At 52.6% G+C, this 27319-nt stretch overlaps 1 protein-coding gene and 1 pseudogene across 5 annotated transcripts; both read right to left on the bottom strand.

The window, feature by feature from the left end:
* Nucleotides 1-3130: 3130 nt before the first annotated feature.
* LOC116541571 lies at nucleotides 3131-3691 on the bottom strand (annotated as a pseudogene).
* Nucleotides 3692-6347: 2656 nt separating this feature from the next.
* Nucleotides 6348-26393, bottom strand: MAN2B1 (mannosidase alpha class 2B member 1). 5 transcript variants are annotated; one of them, XM_032265838.1, is made up of 24 exons: nucleotides 26170-26393; nucleotides 25199-25301; nucleotides 24847-25020; nucleotides 24327-24520; nucleotides 22915-23047; nucleotides 22533-22678; nucleotides 19385-19501; nucleotides 17976-18058; nucleotides 17772-17892; nucleotides 17611-17689; nucleotides 17316-17425; nucleotides 16820-16927; nucleotides 16419-16535; nucleotides 15665-15850; nucleotides 12936-13033; nucleotides 12719-12836; nucleotides 9613-9731; nucleotides 9420-9521; nucleotides 9171-9258; nucleotides 8966-9046; nucleotides 7995-8222; nucleotides 7258-7413; nucleotides 7053-7155; nucleotides 6348-6569 (listed from the first exon to the last, which is right to left on the bottom strand). In XM_032265838.1, exons 1-24 carry the CDS (start codon nucleotides 26314-26316, stop codon nucleotides 6457-6459), a joined length of 3024 nt encoding a protein of 1007 aa, XP_032121729.1. In that variant the 5' UTR covers nucleotides 26317-26393; the 3' UTR covers nucleotides 6348-6456. The 5 variants fall into 5 exon arrangements, with proteins under 5 accessions (XP_032121729.1, XP_032121727.1, XP_032121728.1 ...); XM_032265836.1 differs by having other exon boundaries at nucleotides 7035-7155; XM_032265837.1 differs by having other exon boundaries at nucleotides 17976-18061.
* Between the last annotated feature and the right edge of the window lie 926 nt (nucleotides 26394-27319).

The raw sequence follows: 27319 nt of genomic DNA on the forward strand, positions 1-27319 counted from the left end.
GTAGTTTTAGTAGAGACGGGGTTTCACCATGTTGACCAGGATGGTCTCGATCTCTTGACCTCGTGATCCACCCGCCTCGGCCTCCCAAAGTGCTGGGATTACAGGCGTGAGCCACCGCGCCCGGCTAATTTTTTATATTTCTAGTAGAGATAGGGTTTCACCATATTGGCCAGGCTGGTCTCAAATTCCTGACCTGAGGTGATCCACCTGCCTCAGTCTCCCAAAGTGCTGGGATTACAGATGTAAGCCACCCCGCCCAACCAACCTAGTCTCTTAAAAAGAAAAAAAAAAAAAAAAAGAGATAAAAAGAAATCGTTTTTGAAGACCCACAGGGTAATTTAATCAGATTATATTAATCTGCCAGAGCATTTTAATTAGAAACTCCTTGTCGCATCCCTACGCTTTCCCTCCCCTCTGCCAGACCTACCCTGCCCTGCACCATCCTGGCCTCCTCCGTACTTCATCCCTCCATTTCCCCTCTTTCCCCACTTTTTCTCCTCTTCCCAACTCCATCACTTCTTGCCCCCTCGAGGCCCACTGCAATAGAAATGTTTCCAGCAGGTGATTCAGATTCGCCTGAGCCAGACTGCGGCCAGGGGCAAGCCGCCCTCCTCTGGACCTCCCTGCTCAGCCTGCATGATCCTTACCAAGTGTATTGCTCCATTCTTGCACCGCTCTAGAGAACCACCTGTAGTGGGGTGTGGTAATCCCAGCTACTCAGGAGGCTGAGGCAGGAGAATCGCTTGAACTCGGGAGGCAGAGGTTGCAGTGAGCCAAGATCATGCCACTGCAGTCCAGCCTGGGCATCAAGAGTGAGACTCCATCTCAAAAAAATAAAAATAAAGAATCACCTGAGACTGGTTAATTTATTAATAAAAGGTTTAATTGACTCACAGTTCCGCAGGCTGTACTTGAAGCAAGGCTGGGAAACCTCAGGAAATTTATATCAAGGTGAAAGGCGACTGGGGATCGAGCAAGTCCTCACTTGAGGCAGGAGGGATCAGGAGAGAGCACAAAGCAGGAAGTGACACACATTTTTAAATCATCAGATCTCGTGAGAACTCACTATCAGGAGAACAGCAAGGGGGAAAGCCGCCCCCATGATCTAATCACCGCCCACCGGGTCCCACCCTCAACATTAGAATTAAAATTCAGGCCGGGCGCAGGTGGCTCACGCCTATAATCCCAGCACTTGTGGGAGGCCAAGGCGGGCAGATCACCTGAGATTGGGAGTTTGAGACCAGCCTGACCAACATGGAGAAACCCTGTCTCTACTAAAAATAGGCGCATGCCTGTAATCCTAGAGACTCCGGAGGCTGAGGCAGGGGAATAGCTTGAACCCAGAGGCGGAGGTTGCGTTAAGCCGAGATCACCCCATTGCACTCCAGCCTGGGCAACAAGAGCAAAACTTCATCTAATTAATAAATAAATAAATACATTCAACATGAGATTTGTGTGGGGACACAGAGCCAAACCATATCACCAAGGTTTTCTGGAAGCATCTGATGAATAGGCACTGTAGGAACGCAGCTAGACTCTAAGCAGCATCTTAACCCTCTTTGTTAGCCTAAGCCCGTGTTCTCTTAAGAGGGAGAGTTGGAAAAGATTTCAGGGTGCACTCTCAGCCACGGTGCCCCATGTGAGTCCCAGGCCAGGAGCAGGGCACCTTCCCGGGCCTCCCTGGCTGTGATCCTGTCCTCAGGAGGGAGATCCTGGTCACCTGCGACTGCTCAAGGCGGTCCTCAGAAGTGGAGGGGCCCTCCATGCGCCGGTCGACCTGCAGAATTCTCAGAAATCGATCACCCCTGTCCTGCAGTGACAATCTCAGGAAAGCTTGTCTACAGACGGCGCCTGAAGAGAAGATCCTGCCATTGCCGCCAGCCTCCAGGAACTAAACTGGATTCTGAGCACCATGGCAGAATCTTATCCTACGTATGCAGCAGGCAAACTCCAGGGAGAATATAAAAAGGACCACCACCAGGTGACCGCCCGATCCCCGGTGAGACCCCACCAGACCTGGACCCCTCAGCAGAAGCCACCTTGTCGGGGTCTCACTCTAACCCATACCTCAGTCCCAAGATATCAGAGGCTGCCTTGGTGGGCCCAGGGCACTCCACAGAACTCCCTGAATGGCCAGGGCTGATCCTGGCCTCCACAGGCTGACTCAGAAAATTTGGAGAACGCAGGGCACAGTAGCTCACGCAAGTCATCCCAACATTTTGGGAGGCCGAGACGGGGGATCAGTTGAACCAGCAGTTCAAGATCAGCCTGGGCAATATAGCAAGACCCCATCTCAAAAGACAATAAATAAATAAGTTGTTACCATTTATTTATTTATTTATTTATTTATTTTTGAGACAGAGTCTCACTATGTTGCCCAGGCTGGAGTGCAGTGGTGCAATCTTGGCTCACTGCAGCCTCTGCCTCCCAGGTTCAAGTGATTCTCCTGCCTCAACCTCCTGAGTAGCTGGAATTACAGGTGCCCATGCCCTGCTTTTTTTTTTTTTTTTTTTTTTTTTCCTTTTTTTTTCTTTTATAATAAAAAAAAAAAAAAATACAGTCGGGTGCCATGGCTCATGCCTGTAATCCCAGCACTTTGGGAGGCGGAGGTGGGCAGATCACCTGAGGCTGGGAGTTCGAGATCAGCCTGACCAAGATGGAGAACCCGTCTTTAGTAAAAATTCAAAAAATTAGCCAGGTGTGGTGGTGCATGGCTGTAATCCCAGCTACGCTGGAGGCTCAGGCAGGAGAATCGCTTGAACCTGGGAGTTGGAGGTTGTGGTGAGCCGAGATCCTGCCATTGCACTCCAGCCTGGGCAACAAGAGTGAAACTCCATCTCAAAAAATAAAAAAGAAAAATGAAAAAATGAGGCCGGGCACGGTGGCTCAAGCCTGTAATCCCAGCACTTTGGGAGGCCGAGGCGGGTGGATCACGAGGTCAAGAGATCAAGACCATCCTGGTCAACGGTGAAACCCCGTCTCTACTAAAACTACAAAAAATTAGCTGGGCATGGTGGCACGTGCCTGTAGTCCCAGCTACTCAGGAGGCTGAGGCAGGAGAATTGCCTGAACCCAGGAGGCGGAGGTTGCGGTGAGCCGAGATCGCGCCATTGCACTCCAGCATGTGTGTCATTGGGTCAAGGGATGGGGATACACATGGCAGAATTCAGAAATGGTATACATCAACAAAAATACACACGATCATTACAAGAAAAACTGGCTCCTGGCACAATCAATTCTTGGATTCCTCTTCACTCAGCGGCATGTTGGGGATCCCGCGGATGATAGGGAACGTACGTGCAGACTCTGGTCACTGCAGGGTGCCCTCCATTCCTTCCACCTCCAGCAGCAGGTGGCGCATGGTCCTCAGAAACTCTTCATTCTCCTCATACCTCTCAACCAGACCTTTGGGCACCTGAATCAGGCGCAAGTTATAAGTCGCCTCCAGGAACGCCGCCCACTCCACCTTGGGTATCGTTAAGTGCCACGAATTGGGGGTAGAACTCCACGGGGCACATGCGGACCTTGCTGGCCTGGAGGTGCAAAGGGAAGCCACAGGGCCCACCCCCTACACATGGGAGCTCAGCAGATTGTGGGTCAGCAGTTTCGTGTCGCTGAATGAGCTCTCGCCAGGCCAGAACCGGAAGCTTTTTAAAATTATTTTTAACATGATAATCGGACTAGATTTTTTTTTTTTGTATAGAGATGGGTTTCACCATGTTGGCCAGGCTTGTCTCTAACTCCTGACCTCAAGTGATCCACCCACCTCGGCCTCCCAAAGTTCTGGGATTACAGGCGTGAGCCACCATGCCTGGCTACTGTTTCTAATAAAAAAAAAACTTTTGTCCAACTGTATTCTTCAAAAAGGACCCTTGCACAGCCAAACCAGGAAGGCTTCTCAGGTATCCGTAGCCAGCCTGCGGGAGGTCTTGGAAACTTGTTCAACAGACAAATATAACTGGACCCACAAAGGATCACAGGAGTACTTAACTTCCTCCAGCCTCTAGGGCCAGCTAGGGCTGCCCCCAGCTGTGTAGGGGGCCTTAGAAGTGTTTTCAGGGCTCAGCCAACTACTAGGCCCAATCTGGCGGTGGGCAGAACCATGCCAGGACCACGCCCAGCTGATTTTTGTATTTTTAGTACAGATGGGGTTTCATCATGTTGGTCAGGCTGGTCTTGAACTCCTGACCTCATGATCCGCCTGCCTCGGCCTCCCAAGGTGCTGGGATTACAGGTGTGAGCCATTGCGCTCAGCCTCCCAAAATTTTTCAAAGTCTTCTTTCAGGAAGAGGGATTGGACCTGGCCAATCAGGGAGGTCTGGACAGGGTGGCCTAAGTTTGCCCACAGCCCCATGGGGACTCCTTTGTAGGAGGCTCTGTGTGCAAAGGTTTCTATGTCCCAGCCAGTGGCAGGGACTGGTCACAGCCAAAGAAGGAGGCCAGCAGAGGGACCACAGGTGGGCTGCCTTCCTGCAGAGGCCTCTGATTGTGGGAGGTGTCTCCAGGAAATATCCGTAATTCCTTGAGGATGGGGTTGGGATAAGGAAACAGCCTAGACCAGCTAGGAACCCTAGGGCAGAGTACCCCAGGCCTAGTTTCAGTCACATGTGAGGCTTAGTTCCTCGATGTGCCCTTGAAAATTTGGCCGGGCGCTCCATCTTGTTGCTGAAGATTAAAAAAAGAAAAAGAAAAAGAAAAATTTGGCCAGGTGTGATGGCTCATGCCTGTAATCCCAGCACTTTGAGAGGCCAAGGCGGGTGGATCAGGAAGTCAGGAGTTCAAGACCAGCCTGGCCAACATGGTGAAACCCCATCACTATTAAAGATTCAAAAATTAGCCAGATGTGGTGGCAGGTGCCTGTAATCCCAGCTACTCAGAAGGCTGAGGCAGGAGAATCACTTGAACCCAGGAGGTGGAGGTTGCAGTGAGCCAAGATTGTGCCAGGGAACTCCAGCCTGGATGACAGAGAAAGACTCCATCTCAAAACAAACAAACAAACAAACAAACAAAAAAAAAACGAAAAATTTGGGGGGGTCACATGTTAAAACAGGAACCCATGTGGGATCAGGGCTGAGCCTGGAGAGCACTCCACAGTCCTTCTTACCTAGTCCAGGCCAGTCACTACCATCGGTGGGGGACTTATAAATATTTTTGGTGAGGGTGATAACTCCAAAATCAGGTCCAATATGGTAGATGGGTGCAGGGAGCTCTTTTCAGGCCACATAAGCTGGCCCAGCCCTCCATCAAGAAGGAAACTTGGGGAAAAAAAAATACATCTGGTGACTATGCCTCAAGTGGGACCACAGCAGAGTATCCCCTGCCACCCCACCCTGGAATCCCTAGGTGGCCCATGCCAACTGGCCCATTGGAGGGGTTCTCAAAGGAAACATTAGGAGGCCAACATGATATCACCCTCCCTGGGCTTCCCTGTCCACCCTGGCCCAGTCCTTGTCATTGGAGGGGACCTAAGAAACATTTGCAGTTGGTGCTTGCAAATTCGACCCTAGAAATTTGAAAACTTTTTTTTTTTTTTTTTTTTAAGAGACAGGGTCTTGCTTTGTCACCCAGGCTGGAGTGCAGTGGAGCCATCATAGTTTACTGCAGCCTCAAACTCCTGGGCTCAAGCAATCCTCCCACTTCAGCCTCCCAAATAGCTGGGAATTACAAGTGCATATCATCTTACCTGGATGATTTTCTAATTTTTAATTTTTTTTTCAAGAGATAAGATCCAGGCCAGGCACAGTGGCTTACACCTACAATCCCAGCACTTTGGAAGGCCAGGACGGCAGATCACTTGAGGTCAGAAGTTTGGGACCAGCATGGCCAACATCGTGAAAATCCATACAAAAATAAGCCGGGCGTGGTGGCAGGCACCTGTAGTCCCAGCTACTTGGGAGGCTGAGGCAGGAGAATCGCTTGAACCTGGGAAGTAGAGGTTGTAGTGAGCCAAGATCACGACACTGCAATCCAGCGTGGGTAACAGAGTGAGACTCAGTCCCAAACAAATAAACCGGTAAGATCTGGCCCAGGCTGGAATGCAGCAGTGCTATCACTTACTGCAGCCTTGACCTCCTGGGCTCAAGCAATTCTCTCAAGTAGTTGGGAATACAGGTACCTGTCACCACATCCAGCTATTTTTTTTAAAATTTTTTGTAGAGACAGGGCCTGATTTTTGTGGCCCATGATAGTCTAGAACTCCTGGGCTCAAGAAATCCTCCTGCTTCAGCCTCCAGAGTTGCTAGGATTACAGACGCAAGCCACCACACCTGGCTCTCGCTCATAAATTCTGTCCCCCTCCAACAAGCAAACAACAAACAAAAAATCCCCACACCCAGTCACAGAGTGACCTGAGTCTTAGTAGTGGCATTTTAATGGCAGCAGCCCCAAGAGGAAAGTGAGAGTCTGCTCTGCCCTCGGAGCAGGGGGCTTAGGCTTTGAGGGCCCATCGCAGAAGACCTAACCATCCACCTCCTTCCATTGAACTGAGGCCAGGAAAGTGCGGATTTCCATGGGCTGCAGCGTGATGCTGGCCGGGTCCAGCTGGTAGGGAGTTTGGTGGGGTGCGGAACCTGGAGAGGTGCAGGGGGAAGGAGGAGTGAGGGGGTGCAGACTTCCTCTGACTCACCACACTGTGTTTCCTCCCCTGGGCCTGGACACAGCTGCACATCCCCGAATCTGTTCCAGGGCCTCACTCCCAGACTCTTAAACTGCTTCCCCAGCCCTGAGGTCCACCCCCAGGTCCAATGCCTGGCCACTGTCTTCATACCCTCAATCTGACCCCAGGGGTGATGGACACCCTCCCAGAACTAGACACAGATGGAGATTTTCTTCTTGTTCTTGGGACTAAACTCTACCCACAAACCTTAAGACCCATTCCTGGTTTGCGACATCCATTTCAGATCCTTTAAGCCCCTAACCTGGATCTGGACTCCGCCCCATACCCACAGGACTTTTTTGGGTCCTGACCAACAATCTCATGCCTCACACATTGCCCCTACCTGCAGGCCCCAGGCAGGACCCCACCCCTTCCTTACCCCTGACCAGGACCCCACCCGTGTTTGTTGTCCACTTGAGCCTGGAGGCTGCCTCCCGGAGCTGGTTGGCCACCAGCGTGGTCTCCTGCAGGCGGGTGATGGTGAAGGTGGAGAACAGGTCCTGCAGGCGGGGATGCGCACAGATGAGTTGGGGCAAAGCCAGGTTTCCCTTCTCTTCCTCTTTCTTGCCTCTCTCAGATCTCCTCAATTCTGCCCTTCTCACCCTCAAGTTCAAGGTTACGGGGGCACTCAGGTTACGTCCGGAATCCTCTCCCACGGCAAACTGGTGCTCCAAGCGTAGCAGCAGCATCTCAGGGCCCCAACTGGCCAGTGTGAGCAGGTGCACCGAGGGCGGCAGCTCGCTGCGCAGCCCGGAGAACTGTGGGGAGAGAGGGCGGGGCCAAGTTAGAGAGGGGCGGGGCTGTATGGAGAAGGGCGGAGCGGAGCCAGGTTCAGGAGGCAGCACTGGATTGCAGGGGCGGGGTTTTGCCGGGAAGGGGCAGGGTTCAGCCAAGAGGAGCGGCCACGGGGAGGGCTGAGCCAACGAGGGGATGGGTCGGTCCCAAGCTGGGGTCGGGTTCGAGTCCCGACAAGGCAGAGCTGATCTGACCCTAGACTTTGGGCGTTAGGGCGGGGCTGAAGCCGAGGGGCGGGGTGAGGCGGGACAGAGCCTGGGGGCGGTGAGAGGGCGGGGCTAAAGTGAGATGGGCAGGGCCGGAGGTGAAGAGGTGGTTTAGGGGCATGAAGTAGGGCTGTACCTCTACACAGTCCGGGTGGGTTGGGACTGGGTCGGCACTGAGCGGGGACTGCCCAAGGGATGGGGCTGGCCCGAGGGTTTGGGGCCAATTAATGGCCAGTTGGGTCCCCAATGGGTCTAGGAAAACCCGCACCCAAACCCAGCTCCCTGGGTTTGGTGAAGACTTCATTCCGGTTCTCTCTGCCCACCTCGCTGCCCCTCACCTGCGTGCGCGGAGCAGCACGGAGATTGTAGGGGGCGCTGCCACCCGCGGCCAGCACCACCTGCGGGGCCAGGACTTCCTGCTCCGCCAAGAGCCGGTGCCCGGCGGCCGCAGCCTGGGCAGTGTCCAGCAGCACCAGGTGGCGCCCTCGCACCCATGACCCCGACCCATTCTCCATCAGTGGCTCCGATACTCCACGTCCATCGTCCTTCAGCAGCCTTCGGTGCACCTGGGGGCAGAGTGGCCAGGAGGGAGTGAGAGTCGTGGGTCTGTGGGTGTCCTTGGGCCAGAAACTGGGTAGGGGCTGCGAGAACGTCAAGAAAAATTAAAGGGTGGGAGGAACGGATGAAGAAGAAGGTGAGGGTCTGGTAGGGCGATCCCAGCAGAGGCAGAATCCAAGTAGGCACAGGAACCAGGCCGGAGGGATGTGAGTGCCTAACAGGGAGGCCTGGATATGGCACCCCAGAGCCTGGAGGGGTCCTGGGTAGGGAATGGAGAGAAGTGAAGAGGAAAAGTTGCACATAGAAATGGAGTCCTCCACCGGGTGCCGTGGTCATGCATGTAATCCCAGCACTTTAGGAGGTCGAGGTGGGTGGATCACCTGAGGTCAGGAGTTCGAGACCAGCCTGGCCAACATGGCAAAACTCCATCTCTACTAAAGATACAAAAATTAGCCAGGTGTAGTGGCAGGTGCCTGTAATCCCAGCTACTCCAGAGGCTGAGGCACAACAGTCACTTGAACCCGGGAGGCAGAGGTTGCAGTGAGCCAAACTCATGCCACTACATTCCAGCCTGGGCAACAGGGCAACAGACTGAGACTCTGTCTCAAAACAAAAATAAAGAAATAAAGAAATGGAATCCTCAGCTTAGTGGGGACCAAAAGCGGATAACTGGGCCAGAAACAGCCTTCAAGAATGAGCAGGGGACCAGGGTGGGAGGACCCTGGCTTGGATGGGGCTCTGACCCACTCACCATGAGCTCCAGTGAGCCATCTCTCAGGCTGCTGCCCCCCTGGGAGCGATCAGTCAGCACAGTCAGCTGCATGTTCCCATCCTGGGGGTTGAAGGGTGAGAGTGGAGGACAGTCAGCCCCAACCCCAGGGAGCCTTGAGATGCTACAGGTGAGGGGTGATTCCCTTTCCATCGAGGTGGGGCAGTGCAGGGTGGGGGAGGGGTACCGTGATGTAAATCCGGGTGTTGACAGGATAGTAGTTTCCTGCCATGGGCTCTGTCTGGTTCAGTTTCCAGGTGGGTCGATAATCTCGCCTGGGTGGGGGTGAGCTGGTCAGACTTGGGGTCTGGCTCCTCTACTCTTCACTCTCCCTTCATCCTCTGTCTCCCAACACTCATATAATCAGCAAATTCCCCCACCACCCTTGGGCCCCAACACAACACAGACCACCCCCTGTGTTCTCAGTCACCCCCACCTCCTCTCCAGGATCTCCCGGCCATTGCTATCTGTGTAGAAGCGTCCCTTTGTCTCCAGCGGTGTGTCAAAACGGCTGATGACCTCCTTCCCCCAGGTGTCACTGTACCCAATGAGATGGCAAGGTTGTGAGCCCTGCATAAACCCCACTCTACCTTTGCTCCCACGCCCCACTTCCAGCCTGTGCCACTCACCCCACAGGTATCGGCCCCACCGACCACTCCAGTTCCACGTGCTGCTGTCCTGGGTACAGGCGGATTACCTGGGAACACCAGGCTGAGAACTTCTGGTGCACCTCCTGCACCAAGGCTGTCTGCAGGCATGCAGGGGTGAGGTGGGTGTCAGCCTGTGCCTGAGCAGAGGTGAGTCCTACAAATGTCTCTCCACCCTGGCCATAAGCCCCATAAAGGCCTACATCAAGGTCAAGGTCAACTTTCAGTCACTGCCACATAATTCTTTTTTTTGGGGGGAGGGGGATGGAGTTTCACTCTTGCCGCCCAAGACGGAGTGCAATAGCACAATCTTGGCAACATCTGCCTCCTGGGTTTATGCGATTCTCCTGCCTCAGCCTCCTGAGTAGCTGGGATTACAGGCACCCACCGCCACGCCTGGTTAATTTTTGTATTTTTAGTAGAGATGGGGTTTTGCCATGTTGGCCAGGCTGGTCTTGAACTCCTGACCTCAGGTGATCCACCTGCCTCAGCCTCCCAAAGTGCTGGGATTACAGGCATGAGTCACCAGGTGCCTGGCTGGCCTTTTTTTTTTTTCTTTTTTCTTTTTATTTTTTGAGACGGAGTTTCGCTCTTGTTACCCAGGCTGGAGTGCAATGGCACGACCTTGGCTCAACGCAACCTCTGTCTCCTGGGTTCAGGCAATTCTCCTGCCTCAGCCTCCCGAGTAACTGGAACTACAGGCGCGCGCCACCATGCCCAGCTAATTTTTGTATTTTTAGTAGAGACGGGGTTTCACCATGTTGACCAGGATGGTCTCGATCTCTTGACCTCGTGATCCACCCGTCTCGGCCTCCCAAAGTGCTGGGATTACAGGCTTGAGCCACCACGCCCGGCCTTTTTTTTTCTTTTTTTAGAGACAGGGTGTCACTATGTAGGCAGCTGATCAGCAAATGCTCCCAGCTTGTCTTGAACTCCTGAACTCAAGCAATCCTCCTGACTCAGTCTCCCAAGGTGAGGAGACTCTCATACAACCAGTCATGATTACAGGCATGAGCCACTGCACCTGGCTTGCCACATCATTCTTGAGCCTGGCATAAATGCCTGCTGTTCACCATGGCCCCATCTCTTCTCCTTAGCATACTATTCTAGCTTGGCACATGCCTACCTGGGTACCTGGGATAAAGACTATATTGTCCAGTCTTCCCTGAGGCTATCAGTAGCTGAGTGACCACAGTTTGCCCCATGGAAAGTTATCCAAGTGGTGTCAACAATGTTCCCTGCCCCTTGCCCTCTGCTACTGGGTCAAACACAGATGTGGTTCCTGGAGCTTCAGCAGCCATCTTGGACCATGAGGTAGAAACTGAATATTGGGGAAGGTAGAGCAACGAGATAGAAGAGGGAGTACTGGGTGATTATGGAACCACCCACCTTCCCTGGACTAACAGCCAGACTTTTAATTAGAAGGAAAAAATCAAAAAAAAAAATAAAAAAAAAAAAAAAAAAGAAGGAAAAAATCTTTTTTTTTTCCCCTTCTTGTGGAGAATGAGGTCTCAGTATATTGCCCAGGCAGGTCTCAGACTCCTGGGCTCAAGCTATCCTCCCGCCTCTGTCTCCCTAAGAGCTGGGATTACAGGTGCGAGCCACCATGCCTGGCAAGAAAGAATCTTCTTTTTCTTTTTTGAGACGGAGTCTCGCTCTGTCGCCAGGCTGGAGTGCAGTGGTGCACTCTCAGCTCACTGCAATCTCCGCCTTTCAGGTCCCAGTTCAAGCAATTCTCCTGCCTTAGCCGCCGGAGTAGCTGGGATTACAGGCACGCGCCACTATGCACAGCTAATTTTTGTATTTTTAGTAGAGAGGGGGTTTAACCATGTTGGTCAGGCTGGTCTTGAACCCCCGACCTTGTGATCTGCCCACCTTGGCCTCCCACAAGTGCTGGGATTACAGGAGTCAGCCACCACGCCCGGCCGAAGAAAAGAATCTTCTTCTTCTTTTTTTTTTTTTTAATAAAGGTGGGGTTTCATCATGATGGCCAGGCTGGTCTTGAACTCCTGACCTCAGGTGATTCGCCCACCTCGGCCTCCCAAAGTGCTAGGATTACAGGCGTGAGCCACAGCGCCTGGCCAAAAAGAATCTTCTATCTTGTTCTAGCCACAGTTAATTTGGGTAACTCTGTTACAACAGGCAAAACTATATCCTAATACAGTGAGTGACGCAGACATGCAGACATTCATCTCAAAGGGACTCACATGAAATGTGAGGCTCTTGAAGGTGGACAAATGTGAGTTGTGCCATCTATGAAAGTCAAACATCAGGCCAGGCATAGTGGCTCACGCCTGTAATCCCAGCACTTTGGGAGGCCAAGGCGGGTGGATCACGAGGTCAAGAGATTGAGACCATCCTGGCCAACATGATGAAACCCTGTCTCTACTAAACTACAAAAAAAAATTAGCTGGTGTGGTGGTGCTCACTTCCAGCTAATTTTTTTTTTTGTAGTTTAGCTGTAGTCCCAGCTACTTGCGAGGCTGAGGCAGAATTGTGGGATCCCAGGAGGCAGAGGTTGCAGTGAGCCAAGATCGTGCCACTGCACTCCAGCTTGGCACCGGGCAACGGACCAAGACTCTGGCTAAAAAAAAAAAAGAAAGTCAAACAACAATGAAAGTCCCTGGGAAACCACTGTTCCCAGCCAGATGCACCCACAGGCATTCACTCTAAGTGAGACTCGCCCAAACCCAATTGATCCAAGGGTGGACTCTCAAATATCCGCTCCAGATATAAGCTCCTCTTACTACAGACTGGTGAATTCTTCAAGCAGTGATATTTGGCTCTCCTGATTCATGGGCCAAGTAGGAATGCCCCACCCCCAATTTCCAAAACGAAACATGTAAATGTCCACAGCAGATGTGAAAGCCTTTGTATAAGGGAAGACTCTCATATAACCAGCCATGAATATCAACTCTATGGCAGGACCCTCAAATATTCCCCCTACTGATCTGTGGGTCTTACTTAGCCCACTGATCTGAAGGAGATGTAAATCCTCCCCCACCCTCATTTCACACATGCCACCACCCTCTTGGGCTTCATAATCCCCCTATTCCCAACTGCCCACTCCTTATTCCTAGTCCCAGACCTTCACCAGGCGGATCTGAGCCCAGCGGCTCACAGGCAGTGGTTCCTGTTGGTTGGGTCTGAAGATGTAGGCACCTGAGGCCTGGGCACTTTCGTTGTCACCTATACTGGCATTGTACCTGGGGCCGGGGCAGGTGAGAGTCAGGTAAGGGGCCATAGTGCCATGCCAAGCACCACCACCCACCACCCCACCCTCAGGCCTGGTGATCTTCTCTTACCAGAAGAAGGTCTGGCGAACAGGTAGCCGGAGTTGCTGATTCTTGTTCATAATCTCCATCAACAGCCCTGTGTCAGGATCAAATGTTACCTGGATGTGCTGGGAAGAAAAGGGTCCACAGATGGGTTTTTATGTCTGTGTGCCTGTGTACATGTGTGTGTGTGTGCGCGCGTGTGTGTGCATGTGTATTTGTGGTCTTTTTTTTTTTTTTCTTTTTTTTGAGACTGAGTCTCACTCTGTCATCCAGGCTGGAGTGCAGCGGTACGATCTAGGCTCACTGCAACCTCCACCTCCCAGGTTCCAGCAATTCTCATGCCTCAGCCTAGGATTACAGAGGTAAGCCACCATGACCGGCCGGATTTGTTGTTGTTGTTGTTGTTGTTGTTGTTTTGAGACTGAGTCTCATCCTATTGCCCAGACTGGAGTGCAGTAGCATGATCTCAGCTCACTGCAACCTCCACTTCCCAGGTTCAAGCAATTCTCGTGCCTCAGTCTCCCTAGTAGCTGGGATTACAGGCAGCTGCCCCCACGCTGGGGTAATTTTTGTATTTTTAGTAGAGATAGGGTTTCATCATCTTGGCCAAGCTGGTCTTGAACTCCTGACCTCAGGTGACCTGCCTGCCTCAGCCTCCCAAAGTACTGGGTTTACAGGCGTCAGCCACAGTGCCCAGCCTAACCTTATTTTCAATCTCACCACTTCTCACCACCTCCATGGCCTTCCAGGGCTAATGCAGTCAACCCCTTCCAGGTCCCTGTACTTCCACAATGACTGCCTACAATCTGTTCCCCACAACAGCCAGAGCACACCTGTGACACCTAAGTCCCATGAAAGCCCTCCTCCGCTGCAGATCAGGGCCAACTTGGGCATTTGAGGTGCAAACCACAATGCCAGAATTCACAAGACTTTTAGTGGCCTGTGGGAATGTTTTAACTTCTTTTTTTTCATTTTAATAAAAATATTAAAAAGATGTTTTCTTCTTCTTTTTTTTTTTTTTTTTTTGAGATGGAGTCTTGCTCTGTTGCCCAGGCTGGAGTACAGTGACGCTATCTTGGTTCACTGCAACCCCCGCCTCCCGGGTTCAAGTGATTCTCCTGCTACAGCCTCCCAAGTAGCTAGGATTACAGGTGCCTGCCATCGCACCCAGCTAATTTTTTTTTTTTTTTTTTTTTGAGACAGAGTTTCGTTCTTGTTACCCAGGTGCAATGGCGCGATCTTGGCTCACCGCAACTTCCGCCTCCTGGGTTCAGGCAATTCCCCTGCCTCAGCCTCCTGAGTAGCTGGGATTACAGGCACGCGCCACCATGCCCAGCTAATTTTTTGTATTTTTAGTAGAGACAGGGTTTCACCATGTTTACCAGGATGGTCTCGATCTCTTGACCTCGTGATCCACCCTTACTGCACCCTCCACCTCCCGGGTTCAGGCAATTCTCCTGTCTCAGCCTCCCGAGTAGTTGGGATTACAGGTGCCCGCCATCATGCCTGGCTAATTTTTTGTACTTTTAGTAGAGATGGGGTTTCACTATGTTCACCAGGCTGGTCTTGAACTCCTGACCTTGTGATCTGCCTACCTTGGCCTCCCAAAGTGCTGGAACTCCTGACCTCGTGAGCCACTGCATGGGCCAGAACTTATGTTATGTTATTTTTTGAGACAGGGTCTCACTTTGTCACCCTGACTGGTGCAGTGGGACAAGCTTGGCTCACTGCAACCTCTGCCTCCTGGGCTCAAGCGATCCTCCTGCCTCAACCCCCAAGTAGCTGGGATTACAGACATGTACCAACATGTCCAGCTAATTTTTTTGTATTTTTTGTAAAGATGGGGTTCCAACATGTTGCCCAGGATGGTCTCAATCTCCTGAGCTCAGTAGATCCACCCACCTTGGCCTCCCGTGGTGCTAGAAATACAGGTATGAGCCACCACACCTGGCCTATTTTATTATTTTCAGACAGAATTTTGCTCTGTTGCCAGGCTGGAGTACAGTGGCACAATCATAGTTCACTGCAACTTCAAACTCCCCAGCTCAAACAAACCTCCTATCTGGGCCTCCCAAATAGCTGGGACTATGGGTAAACGCCAAGACGTCTGGCTAACGTTTTTATTTTTAATAGAGATGAGGTCTGGCTATGTTGCCTAAGCTGATCTCAAACTCCTGGGCTCAAGTAATCCTTCCCCCTAGGCCTCCCAAAGATCTAGATTAGAGACATGAGCAACAACACCTGGCAAAAGCCGAAGTCTTCCTGTGGGTCCTCATGTCTCTCAAGGTCTGACCTGTCACCTGTTCACCCTGCTTCAGCCAACTGCATTCCTTGTGGCTCCTGGAATTCTGCACACTCTCCTGCCTGAGGGCTTTTGTGCCTGTTATTCTCTGCCCACCTGGATCTCTCTTCCCTCAAATAAACACATGGCTCCCTCCCTCAGGTCAATTCTTAAATGTCGCCTTCATCAGGAACACCTTCCCTGAAACGTCCCTGCCAAAACTGCAAACCACCATCTGCCACCAGTTCTGACATACCTGTCAAGTGTCACCCAGGATCACATTGGGTCCTCATAATTGTCCCAGGAAAGGACACTGAGGCTCAGACAAAGGTCACTTGCACAAGGACACACAATGAGGGGAGTGGTGACAGGAGATCATGAACCTAGGGACCTGCTGACCCAGAGTCCATACAGCTCACCAAGACACTTCAAATTTGTCACAGGAGGAGGAAAATAAATCGAAATGGGGTCTCACCTCATTTTCGATGGTTAAAGGATGGGACCAGGATCTCCTGAGGATGGGCTGGGGTGCGCGGGCCTGGGGCTTCCAGCTAGGCACCTGGGCTACTGAATAGGTGCTGAAGCCCAGGGCAGGCAGTGAGGCTGAGAACAGCAGCTCCGGAGGGTGCGCCTGTCTGTCTGAGCTGGGAAATATCACCATCTTGGATAGAGAAGGAGGGAAACTGAGTCAAGAGTACCTACCCATGGAAAGCCATACATGCATGGAGACAACAAACTCAAGGAAGGCAAAGAGTTCTGAGGTGGGGAAAAGAAATCGGGGTCTGTGTGGTGGGAGGGACAGTCAGATTCCAAAGAAATAATTGCAGAGAATATTCACGAAGTGGAATATCTCCACTGGGAGGGTGGAGAGACTATGGAGTCAGGGAAGTGAAGGAGGAATTAGGGGAAGAAACCTTTGAGGCAGGTTCTTGGAGAAGAGGTTCGGGGAAGGGCGTGTTCTGGAATGAAGGAGATGTCCATAAACGGCAATAAATTTTCCTGGGGTATCTGGGTATTAAAATGACGGGCTACTCACAGGAGGCAGATGTTCCCAAGCGAGGACTGATATTAAGGGGCAGAGGGAGAAGATACAAGAGACGGAAAGAGAGGGGAAGAGATATTGATGGGTGGGAGGTATTCATGGAGGCAGGCAGTCTCCACGGGGGAGATGGGGAAATGCTCATTGGGGGAAGGGTTCAAGTGGGGGACTATTCATTGACTGAGCTCACATCGCTGGGCACAGTCCTGCCATTGGGGTCCTTCACAACGAAAACGCCTTCGCTGACCGGCAGCCGTACCATCCAATTCACCTTCCGCCCGAGGGGGTTATAAATGGTGACCAGGAACTGGGGAGGGAGGGTCAGAGAGGGCAGGGTCACCGCAGGCCTTCTCCAAACCCATCCACTTCGCATAGAAACACCCCTGGGTGGTCCTGGTGCGGTCACGGCCCTTTAGGCCAAGTCCCGTCGAGATGCGTTGGTCTCTGTCCTGACCCAGCTTCACCGCAGCCCCCGTAATCTCACTCCAGTCCTCCAAACAAATTTTTCTTTTTTTTTTTTCCAAACAAATTTTTCAACCACCCCTTCTACAGCCCATCTGCCCGATGCCCACCCCTCCCGTCCCGGCTCACTCGAGCCGCCGTCTGGCTGAGCCGGCAGATGCTGATGTTCAGCTGTCGGCAGAACGTGAAGCGTTCCTTGAAGCCTCTGAGCCGCGCCAGCGCGTTGCTCAGGAGAACCTGCGGAAGAGCGCAAAGGGCCTGGTGGGTTCCGGACTCCTGGCCTGACTCCTCCCCTCCTCTCCCAGGCTCCGCCCCGTTCCGGTCTCTGTTCCGACTCCCTCAAGACCCACCCCACAAGCCCGTCTAGCCCAACCCTGCTGCCCTTGACCACGCCCCTTATCTGTCCCCGCCTCTTCTTGCCCACGCCCCGCCTCCTTTTCCCCTCCAAGGCCCGGTCCCGTTCCTCTGTCCCCACCTCCGCAAACTCCGCCCCCACGAGCCCTTGTAGCCGCGCCCCACGGCTCTCAGCCACGCCTCATACCTATCTCTGTCCCTTCTTTCCCAGGCCCTGGCCCCGCCCCTTCCTGTCTCCGCCCCCTTATCGCCCAAGTTTCGCCCCGCCCACCTCGCAGGGCCCCCAGCCTGCAGCCAGCTGGCGCGCGTAGTCGTCGGCCACGTGCTGGCGGGAGGTGCCGGTGACGGCGTCATGATGCTGGAGCACAGCCATCGCCTCATCTGCTGATAGACAATGAGTTCGGCGGGGTACTGCGGGACTCGGCTCAGACCCCAAGGGAAAGCAAAATGTCTGATGCTGGCGGGCAGGGTTCTTAGAGGCTTTAAGAGGGAACTCGAGGGGGGCGACCTAGGGGTGGTTTCCAGCTTCAGCCCCAACTCCTTCCCCTCTTGGGCCCGACACATACTAAGGGGTGCACTCTCTCCTGAGCCATAGGGTCCCACGTTGGCCGCCGGGCCCACCAGCGCCTCCAGCTGGTTGCACACCTGAAGGCAGAGGGGTATGTTGGAGCACCTAGCCTGTCGGGCCTCGGGGCTGCATGCCCCCTCTGGCCTGGCTCTCACCCACCTGCAAGAAGTTGTAGCTGAGACGCTCGTAGCGTTTGAGGGCTGGCCGACTGGAAAAGTAGCCAGTCCAGAACTGGTGGGGGCCATCCGCGTAAGGGAAGAAGTCGTCATGTTTCACTGACCTACAGCAGCAGGGGCATTGAGGGCAGGGTCATGACCCACGTGGCATGCCAACCCCCCCAAGCTCCCCAGTTTCCCCAAATACCAGGTGAGGTTGGCCTTGTTCAGCTCCCAGAGGTAACAAGCCGGGGTGGAGTAGAGAACATGGACACTGCTTCCTTTTGCTTGCTGCTGGGGGAGGCAACGAAGTGAGCCCTCGGGAGTCCACACCTTCCCGGGGGCCCACATTTCCACCGTGTGCACATTCATACATCCCATAGGTTCAGATTCGCTAAATACACATTTGGCATGCAAGCCAGAGGTCAGGTGTGAAAAGGAATTTTGTCCGAACTCAAACATGACCACTAGCCTTTTAAAAAGGATTTCAGAGATGCAAGAACAAACCTGAAGTTTTACTAAACTTTTACAATAATTGCAACTTTATTATTAAAAACTTTTGTGGAGAAACTAAGTGTGACATTATAGGGCAGGAATAATTGTTTGCAGCACTGTCAGACTGTTACTAGAAAACAATTTTTATAATGAATGGAGGTTCATTTTCAACTGAGCGAGGTAGAGGAACAAGATGACCTATGTAAGGAAAACGATGTTTGTTTGCATGTGCTATGCCCCCAGTGTATACAGTAGATGCTTAATAAACTTATTTATTTATTTATTTATTTGAGACTGAGTCTCACTCTGTCACGCAGGCTGGAATGCACTGGCTCAGTCTCAGCTCACTGCAATCTCCACCTCTCAGGTTCCAGCGATTCTCCTGCCTCAGTCTCCCGAGTAGCTAGGATTACAGACGAGTGCTGCCACACCCAGCTAATTTTTTGTATTTTTAGTAGAGACAAAGTTTTGCCAGGTTGGTCTTAAACTTTTGTCCTAGCTGGGCGTGGTGACTCATGCCTGTAATCCCAGCACTTTGGGAGGCTGAGGCGGGCAGATCACAAGGTCAGGAGTTCGAGATCAGCCCGGCCAATATAGAGAAACCCCTTCTCTACTTAAAAAAAAAAAAAAAAAAATCATCGAGGTGTGGTGGCAGGTGCCTGTAATCCCAGCTACTTGGAAGGCTGAGGCAGGAGAATTGCTTGAACCCAAGAGGCAGAGGTTGCAGTGAGCCAAGAATGCGCCATTGCACTCCAGCCCGGGCAACGGTGTGAGACTCTGTCTCAAAAATAAATAAATAAATGTGGAAGGGCAGGCAGAAGAGGTGAGAATGAGAGAAACAGATGGGATTACAGAAACAGGGTCAGAGAGATGCTATGTGGCTGGCTTTGAAGATGGAGCCAAGAGACTTTGAATGTGGGCAGCCTCTAGATGTTGGAAAAAGCCAGGAAATTAGACAATGTATTTCTGTTATTTCGAGCTGCTAAGTGTGGTCATTTGTTATAGAATGACAGCAATATAACCACAGAAATCAAAGATAGCACTCAGAGCTATGCACATGACCAAGGACCCCGGATGCAATCGCACACGTGCACAAGGTTAGCACAGGGTAGGCACACTGACCTGGGCATTGACCAGCCGGATGAGCTTGTCCAGGTTCTTGAACCACATGTTGGCGTTCTCATATTGGAAGTCGGAGCCCATGGTCATCACAATGTGGTTGGTGAGGTAATACCGGCTCTGCGGGCCAGAGAGGAGTCCTAAGGCCAGAGGATCCTGGGCCATTCCTGTGTGTAGCTGTGTCTTGGTGTATATGGGGTGTGGCACATGGGAGGATGGAGACACAGATCAAAGTAGCCACCAGTTGTTGGGCAGTTCTTTTGGACCCATACATAGAAGAGGGCATCCAGGCACCATGCCATGCTAGCTCTTGCCTGGTCTATGCTATCTCTTCTAATGTGGAATGCATACAAATCCAGGATGGGGACATAGTGATGGTGAAGACAAGGGCATCTTCCTCCAAAGGACATGAGAACATGATTACAGGGGTTCACACCTATAATCCCAGCTACTCAGGAGGCTGAGGCAGGAGGATCACTTGAGTCCAGGAGTTCAAGACAAACCTGGGCCACACAGTAAGACCCATCTCAAGAAAAAAAAATCTGTAGGCCGGGTGCAGTGGCTCACGCACTTTGGGAAGCCGAGGCAGGCGGATCACCTGAGGTTAGGAGTTGGAGACCAGCCTAACCAACATAATGAGACCCCATCTCTACTAAAAATACAAAATTAGTCGGGTGTGGTGGCACGCTCCTGTAATCCCAGCTACTTGGGAGACTCACGCAGGAGAGCTGCTTGAACCCAGAAGGCGGAGGCTGCAGTGAGCCAAGATTGTGCCTTTCCACCTCGGCCTGGACAACACAAGTGAAACTCCATCTCAAGAAAAAAAATTTTTTTTTAATCTAAAACAGTATTTTTTTTGAGACCAAGTTTCACTCTGTTGCCCAGGCTGGAGTGCAGTGGCTTGATCTCAGCTCACTGCAACCTCTGCCTCCTGAGTTTAAGCAATTCTCCTGCCTAAGCCTCCTGAGTTACTGGAATTACAGGCATGTGCCACCACACCTGGCTAACTTTTATATTTTTAGTAGAGACGGGGTCTCATCAGGTTGGCCAGGATGGTCTCGAACTCCTGACTTCAGGTGATCCACTCACCTTGGCCTCCCAAAGTGCTGGGATTATAGGTGTCAGCCACCATGCCTGGCCATCAATTTTTAGAGAAAGGAAAAAAATATATTTTTTAAGGAGAATGTGTTACGTCAGGCATGGTAGCTCACACCTATAATCCTAGCACTTTAGGAGGCCCAGGCAGGAGGATCACTTGAGCTCAGGAGTTTGAGACCAGCCTGGGCCACATGGCGAGACCTTGTCTCCATGAAAAAATTATGTTTTAGGCCGGGCGCGGTGGCTCACGCCTGTAATCCCAGCACTTTGGGAGGCCGAGGCGGGTGGATCACGAGGTCAAGAGATCGAGACCATCCTGGTCAAAATGGTGAAACCCCGTCTCTACTAAAAATGCAAAAAATTAGCTGGGCATGGTGGCACGTGCCTGTAATCCCAGCTACTCAGGAGGCTGAGGCAGGAGAATTACCTGAACCCAGGAGGCGGAGGTTGTGGTGAGCCGAGATCGCGGCCATTGCACTCCAGCCTGGGTAACGAGAGCAAAACTCCGACTCAAAAAAAAAAAAAAAAAAAACAAAAAAAATTATGTTTTAAATTATAAAAATGTTAAAAATAGCCAGGCGCCATGGCCCACGCTTGTAATCCCAACACTTTGGGAGGCCAAGGCGGGTGGATCACCTGAGGTCAGGAGCATGGCCAACAGGGTGAAAACCTGTCTCTACTAAAAATACAAAAATTAGCAGGGCATGGTGGTGGGCACCTGTAATCCCAGCTACTCAGGAGGCTGAGGCAGGAGAACTGCTTGAACCCAGGAGGTGGAGGTTGCAGTGAGCCAAAATCACACCTCTGCATTCCAGCCTGGGAGACAGAGTGAGACTCTGTCTCAATCAATCAATCAATCAATCAATCAAATGTTAAAAATAGAGGCCAGGTGCTGTGGCTAACACTTGTAATCCCAGCACCTTGGGAGGCTGAGGCGGGTGGATCACTTGAGGACAGGACTTTGAGACCAGCCTGGGCAACATGGTGACAGGCAACCAGCCTGTCTCTACTAAAAATAAAAAAAATTAACTGGGCATAGTGGTGCATGCCTGAAGTTCTAGCTACTCAGGAGGCTGAGGTGGGAGAATCGCTTTAACTCGGGGGATGGAGGTTGCAGTAAGCTGAGATAATGCCACTGCTCTCCAGCCTGGGTGACAGAGTAAGACTCTGTCTCAAAAAATAATAATTAATTAAAAATAAAGAGGCACAATGGCTCACGCCTGTAATCCCAGCACTTTGGGAGGCCAAGGCGGGCAGATCACTTGAGGTCAGGAGTTCAAGATCAGACTGGCCAATATGGTGAGACCCTGTCTCTACTAAAAATACAAAAATCAGCGTGGACACCCATCAGTAATGGTGCCCTCCCAGGAGCGGGGAACCACCAGGTTGCCTAAGAAGGGTTGAACTGGCCCAGGTCAGAAATACAACAGGTCAAACTCCTGTGCTGGTCAGTAGTGAGATTGTGCCTGTGAATAGCCACTGCACTCCAGCCTGGGCAACATAGCGAGACCCTGTCTCTTAAAAAAAATACATTAAGCTGGATGTGGTTGCTTGAACCCAGGAGGCAGAGGTTGCAGTGAGCTGAGATCCCACCCCTGTACTCCAGCCTGGGTGACAGAGTGAGACTCTGTCTCAAAAAAAATTAAAAATAAAGAGAAGGGGCCGGGCGCGGTGGCTCAAGCCTGTAATCCCAGCACTTTGGGAGGCCGAGGCGGGTGGATCACGAGGTCAAGAGATCGAGACCATCCTGGTCAACATGGTGAAACCCCGTCTCTACTAAAAATACAAAAAACATTAGCTGGGCATGGTGACGCATGCCTGTAATCCCAGCTATTGAGGAGGTTGAGACAGGAGAATTGCCTGAACCCAGGAGGCAGAGGTTGCGGTGAGCCGAGATCGCGCCATTGCACTCCAGCCTGGGTAACAAGAGCGAAACTCCGTCTCAAAAAAAAAAAAAAAAAAGAGAGAGAAGGTGTTAGGGAATGCCTGTCCCACGGAAAAGGCTTGGTGCATTGTGTACACTGGACACGACGGTTCTGCACACCAGGGTTACCTGGGCAGTGGCCACATTTAGGAAGTAATCGACCAGCTCCTTGACGTTATACTCCGGGCTTTGGGGGTCCTCCACCACCGGCGGGTCGACACACAGCACATCCCAGCACAGATTCCTTGGTGGGTTGTAACCATTGGGAAGCACGCCTGCGGGCCACACCAGGTTCAAGGGGTGGCTCAGCACCCACACTTGCCCTGGTTTCAAAGCCTGCCATGTCCCACCCAGGATGGGCTTCAGAATTTGCATCCCAGTGCAAAAGGAAATGCAGGGCCTTTGTTCCCAGACTATAGAAGTTCCAGGACAGTGGCAGCAGAGCATGACATCAAGCCCCTTCTGAGTGTGTGGCCCCATGGCTGGCCCTGCCCTCACCAAGCCCCCTCACCAGTGAAGAGGTCTGCGGTCGGGGGCTTCAGGCTGGCACTGCCCCTCCACACCTGCTCCATCTCCAGCTTCTGCATCCGCACCCATTTATCTTGATAATCAAGGCGCCCGAAGAAGAAGCCATCAAAGCCCATCTGGGGATGGGGCAGGAAAAGACAGTGTGAATTAGTGCCCAGCGCCCCCCTCCCCCCACCATGCAAAACTCCCCTCTGCTTGGGAGGGGCGAGTCAGAGCACAGGTTAAAAAGCAGCACTAGGGGCCAGGCACAGTGTCTCATGCCTATAATCCCAGTACTTTGGGAGGCCGAAGCGAGGACAGCACGAGGTCAGGAGTTCCAGTCCTTCCTGGCCTGGTGCATGGTGAAACCCTGTCTCTACTAAAAATACAAAAAGTTAGCTGGGTGTGGTATTGGGCTGAGGCAGGAGAATTGCTTGAACCCAGGAAGTGGAGGTTGCAGTGAGCAGAGATCATGCCACAGCACTCCAGCCTGGGCAACAGAGTGAGACTCCATCTCAAAAGAAAACATTAAAAAGCAGTGCTTGGCTGGTGTGGTGGCTCTTGTTTGCGATTCCAGCCTTCTGGGAGGCCAAGGCAGGAGGATCACTTAAGCCCAGGAGTTTTTGAGACCAGGCTGCACAACATAGCAAGACTGTCTCTACAAAAAATTTAAAAATTAGCCAGGAGTGGTGGTGCGCTCTTGTAGTCTTATCTACTAGGGAGGCTGAAATGGGAGGATGGCGTAAACCTGGGAGATTGAGGCTGTAGTGAGCTAGGATTGTGCCACTGTACTCCGGCCTGGATGACAGAGCAAGACCCTGTCTCAAAAAAGAGAAAAAGAAAAAACCAAAAAACAAACAACAACAAAAAACCACATAGGGCTGAAACAGAGAGGCCTCCAGCTTATTTCCAAGCTTGGGGAAGTTTCAGAACTCACCACCCTGGGCTAGCAGGGAGAGGGTGGGTCCAACATCAGAACCCAGGTTCACCTCCCCAGCGCTGTCAAGCTCAGAGCAGGCCTGACTCCAAGAGTAAGGTTCCCCCTTCCACAGCCTGAGGATGGATGGGGTCTGAGCACAGGTAAAGAAGCTGTTTTTAAAGCAGGCTAGACATCCATCTACCACCCAGTTTAGGGAGGAGCCAAGATCCTAGCTAATGGGTGGGGCCAGAACACGAAGAGGGGCGGATTAGGGGAGGGGGCAGAGCCAGCCGGAGCTGGGTCAGCCTGGGGCTGGACATAGCCGGCTAAGGCCAGAGCTGGAAAATCACTGGACTTAAGGCTCACCCAAGAAGCAGGGCTTCAGCAGGCCTGGTCCTGATCCCTGTGAGATTGCACGGAGGGGGGCTTGAGAGGGCGAGGGAGGAGCCAGAGTGAGTGAAGGGGTGGGCCCAAGAGAGTTCGTGAGTCGCACGCACCTGCGCAAACAGCGAAGCCTGCTCCCGAGAGTGGCCGAAGGGGTCAACGTGCCAGGCCACACGGGGTCGCCCGTCATTGCCAAATGTGTCCTCCAGAAAGCGCAGCCCAAGTGTCATCTGGTCCACGATGGCGCCGTAGTGGGTGGCTGCCTCATCGTTCATCACCCAGCCACCGTTGGCAAACTCCAGGCGCCCTGTGCCAGGACAGGCAAGGTCAGGGTCAGTAGTCAGAGCCAGGAGTGGGACCAGGGTGGGTGACACTGGGAATGCGAAAGCCTGCCTGTGTACTCAGGCCTGGCGGGAGGAAAAGGGGTCGCTCCCAGGCCATAGTTCCCAGATATGGGAAAGAGGCCCCCTGCATGGCAAGATTCCCAGAGGATGCACTACAGCTGGGGCCTTGTGGGATGCATAGGAGTCTCCAAATGGAGAATCCAGGCAGGCTGAGCGACATGCATGATGCAGAAGCAGAAGCAGAAGCTGGGCTGGGCTTCCTCTTTTCACTTCCTTGGGGCAGACTCACCCTGGCGCACCAGGTCTCGCACGACTTCCTGTGTGGCATTTGTCTGCTGGTGCCACCAACGGGAAAAGAAGGCAATCTCCACGTAAATGAAGCGACGGGTGGGATCCTCCAGTAAGGCAGAGATGACTGAGTCTAGGATGTACTGCACCCCGGCGTGCTGGATGTCATTCTTGACTGTGGATAACAGGGATAAGGCTCTTAGGGCACAGCAGAGCCAAGGGCATTATTCCTAGACACAGGAGCCCAAGCCCTGGATATCAGGGTGACACTGCCCCCACCCTAATGTCCAGGGCCCAGAAGGGATTCGAGGGGTCATGGGGATCCCCGGGACCAGTCCCCATCCTTTACTCACTTCCATAAAAGTACTGGTCCACGGTTTTGAGCCAGCCGACGTCATCATGTGTGTGAGGCACCAGATGCACATTGAGCATGTTCGGCTGCACCGTGGGGCATGTCTGCACAGAGACCCCAAACACACACACCCTGTCATAAGATCAGGGGCTGCAAAGTAAGTCTTGATCTAGAGGTGAGTGACTCAGAGAGGATTGATCTCGCCTATGTGCAGAGGAGGCCAGGCGCTCCCAGGGTGGACACATACATAGTTGAGCTCACAGATCCAACTCCCACTCGGCACAACTTCACAGGGCAGCTCTCATTCACACTCTGGGAAAATAATTATAGAAGTAGCTGGGCGGGGAGTGGTGGCTCACGCCTGTAATCCCAGCACTTTGGGAGACCAAGACAGGCGGATCACCTGAGATCAGGAGTTCAAGACCAGCCTGGCCAACATGGTGAAACCCCGTCTCCAAAAAAAAAAAAGGAAAGTAGCTGATGTTTGTCTGTTCAGCGTTTGCAAACAGCAGATGGCCACCCTGGGAGGCGGGGTGATGTTATCCCCAGTTTTCAGATGAAAGCACTGAGGCTCAGGGGATAGTGACTTGCCCAATGTCACACAGTCATAAAGTGAAAGAGCTAGGCTGGAATTTCAGGCAGGCTCCAGAGTCCCAGCTCTCAGATAGCACCTCCCCACACACATACACTGCTCACCTCCTGCTACCTCCTGCCCCTCCAATCCCACAGTTAAGTGCAGGCAAAGTCCAGGCAAGCATCCCGGAGACACGGAGGCAGGTACAATCAGACACAGTCCCATACTCAGATGCGCACAGCCAGACCTCACAATGACACAAAGCACGCACTCAGACCACACTGTCATATCATCAACCATTCACTAGACACCCACAGGACAGACCCACCCACACCTCTAGGCTGTATTCGGGGCTTCACTCTGACTCCCGTACGTTTCCGCCTGGAGGCCCTACTCACCTCGTATCCCCCGGCCCTGGCACCGGGCGCCGCCAGCCACAACAAAAGGAAAAAGCAGAGAGGCAGGAGTTGTGGCCGAAGGGCGCGAGAGAAGGTCCAGGGGCCCGCTGCGTACGGGCAGCCGCGAGGGCAGACCTCCGAAGCCATGGCTCAGCAGCTTCTTCCTGGGGATTCCCCGGCCCAGGAACCGCCGGGCAAACGCCCCGCCCCCAGACCTGGCCCGGCCAATCGGCGGGGACGGAGGTGGGGCCAGGGCGCGGCCGGGCGGGGCCAGGGACAGAGGCCTTAACCCTGGGCGATCCCAGGGTAGGAAATGCCACTCTCAGGGCACTGGTTTGGCTAAAGGTGACTCTGGCGTCTCACGGGCTATGAAGAGTCTTGGAGTGTCTTTTAATGCCACTCCAAGCGGAAGTGCATTTCCTAAGGGGGCAAGGTGTTCCCAGCGGGTGGAGTGTGTCCATCGACCTTCGCCCGTAGAGTCCTGGAAGGACCTAGCTTGCCTAAGAGGAGGATTTGACGAGAGTCCTATCCTGTGGGGATAGGACATTGGGTAAATACCCTTGGAGTGCTGGGGATGGGAGGCATTCAGCCTGGTTGAGAAGGATCCCCGGGTGTTCCCGAGAGGAAAGAGGGTCTGACAAGTGGTGAAGGACCCCAGGTCTTTCATGCCTTTCCCAATTCCTACCAGCTCATTCTCTGATAAGGAAACAAAGCCCAGGTCAGGCGCCCTGGCTCAAGCCTGCAATCTCAGCACTTTGGGAGGCACAGGCTGGTGCATCTCTTGGGCCTGGGAGTATGAGACCAGCCAGGGCAACATAGGGAAAACCTGTCTCTACAAGAAATACAAAAATTAGCCAAGAGGGGTGTAGTACGCTTGTGGTCCCGTTAACCTGCTGATGTAGTGAAGCCTCAGGTTCTTAGTGCCACAAAGAATTAGACATGACATGACAGGCATAAATAGCAAAGCAGCAAAGTTTATTAAGCACAGTAATACACTCTTGGAGAGGGGAGAGCGGACTGACTTCTGCGAAATGAGATAAGCACCAGTTTGGTGTATTTTGGTGTTTTTGTTGTTTTTGAGACGGTGTCTCACTGTCGCCTAGGCTGGAGTGGTTCTATCTCACTGCAACCTCTGCCTCCCAGGGTCAAA

Source organism: Sapajus apella, unplaced genomic scaffold, assembly GCF_009761245.1.
Source record: "Sapajus apella isolate SASKATOON/1434 unplaced genomic scaffold, GSC_monkey_1.0 scaffold152, whole genome shotgun sequence".
NCBI lineage: Eukaryota > Metazoa > Chordata > Mammalia > Primates > Cebidae > Sapajus > Sapajus apella.

Coding starts and splice junctions, on each gene's coding strand:
- MAN2B1 (XM_032265835.1), bottom strand. CDS start 26,316: ATGGCTTCGGAGGTCTGCCCTCGCGGCTGCCCGTACGCAGCGGGCCCC. Junction 17,426..17,610: donor AGGAGAGAGTGCACCCCTTA/GTATGTGTCGGG, acceptor GTCTATCAGCAG/ATGAGGCGATGGCTGTGCTC. Junction 16,536..16,819: donor TCAGCCAGACGGCGGCTCGA/GTGAGCCGGGAC, acceptor CTCCCTCCCCAG/TTCCTGGTCACCATTTATAA.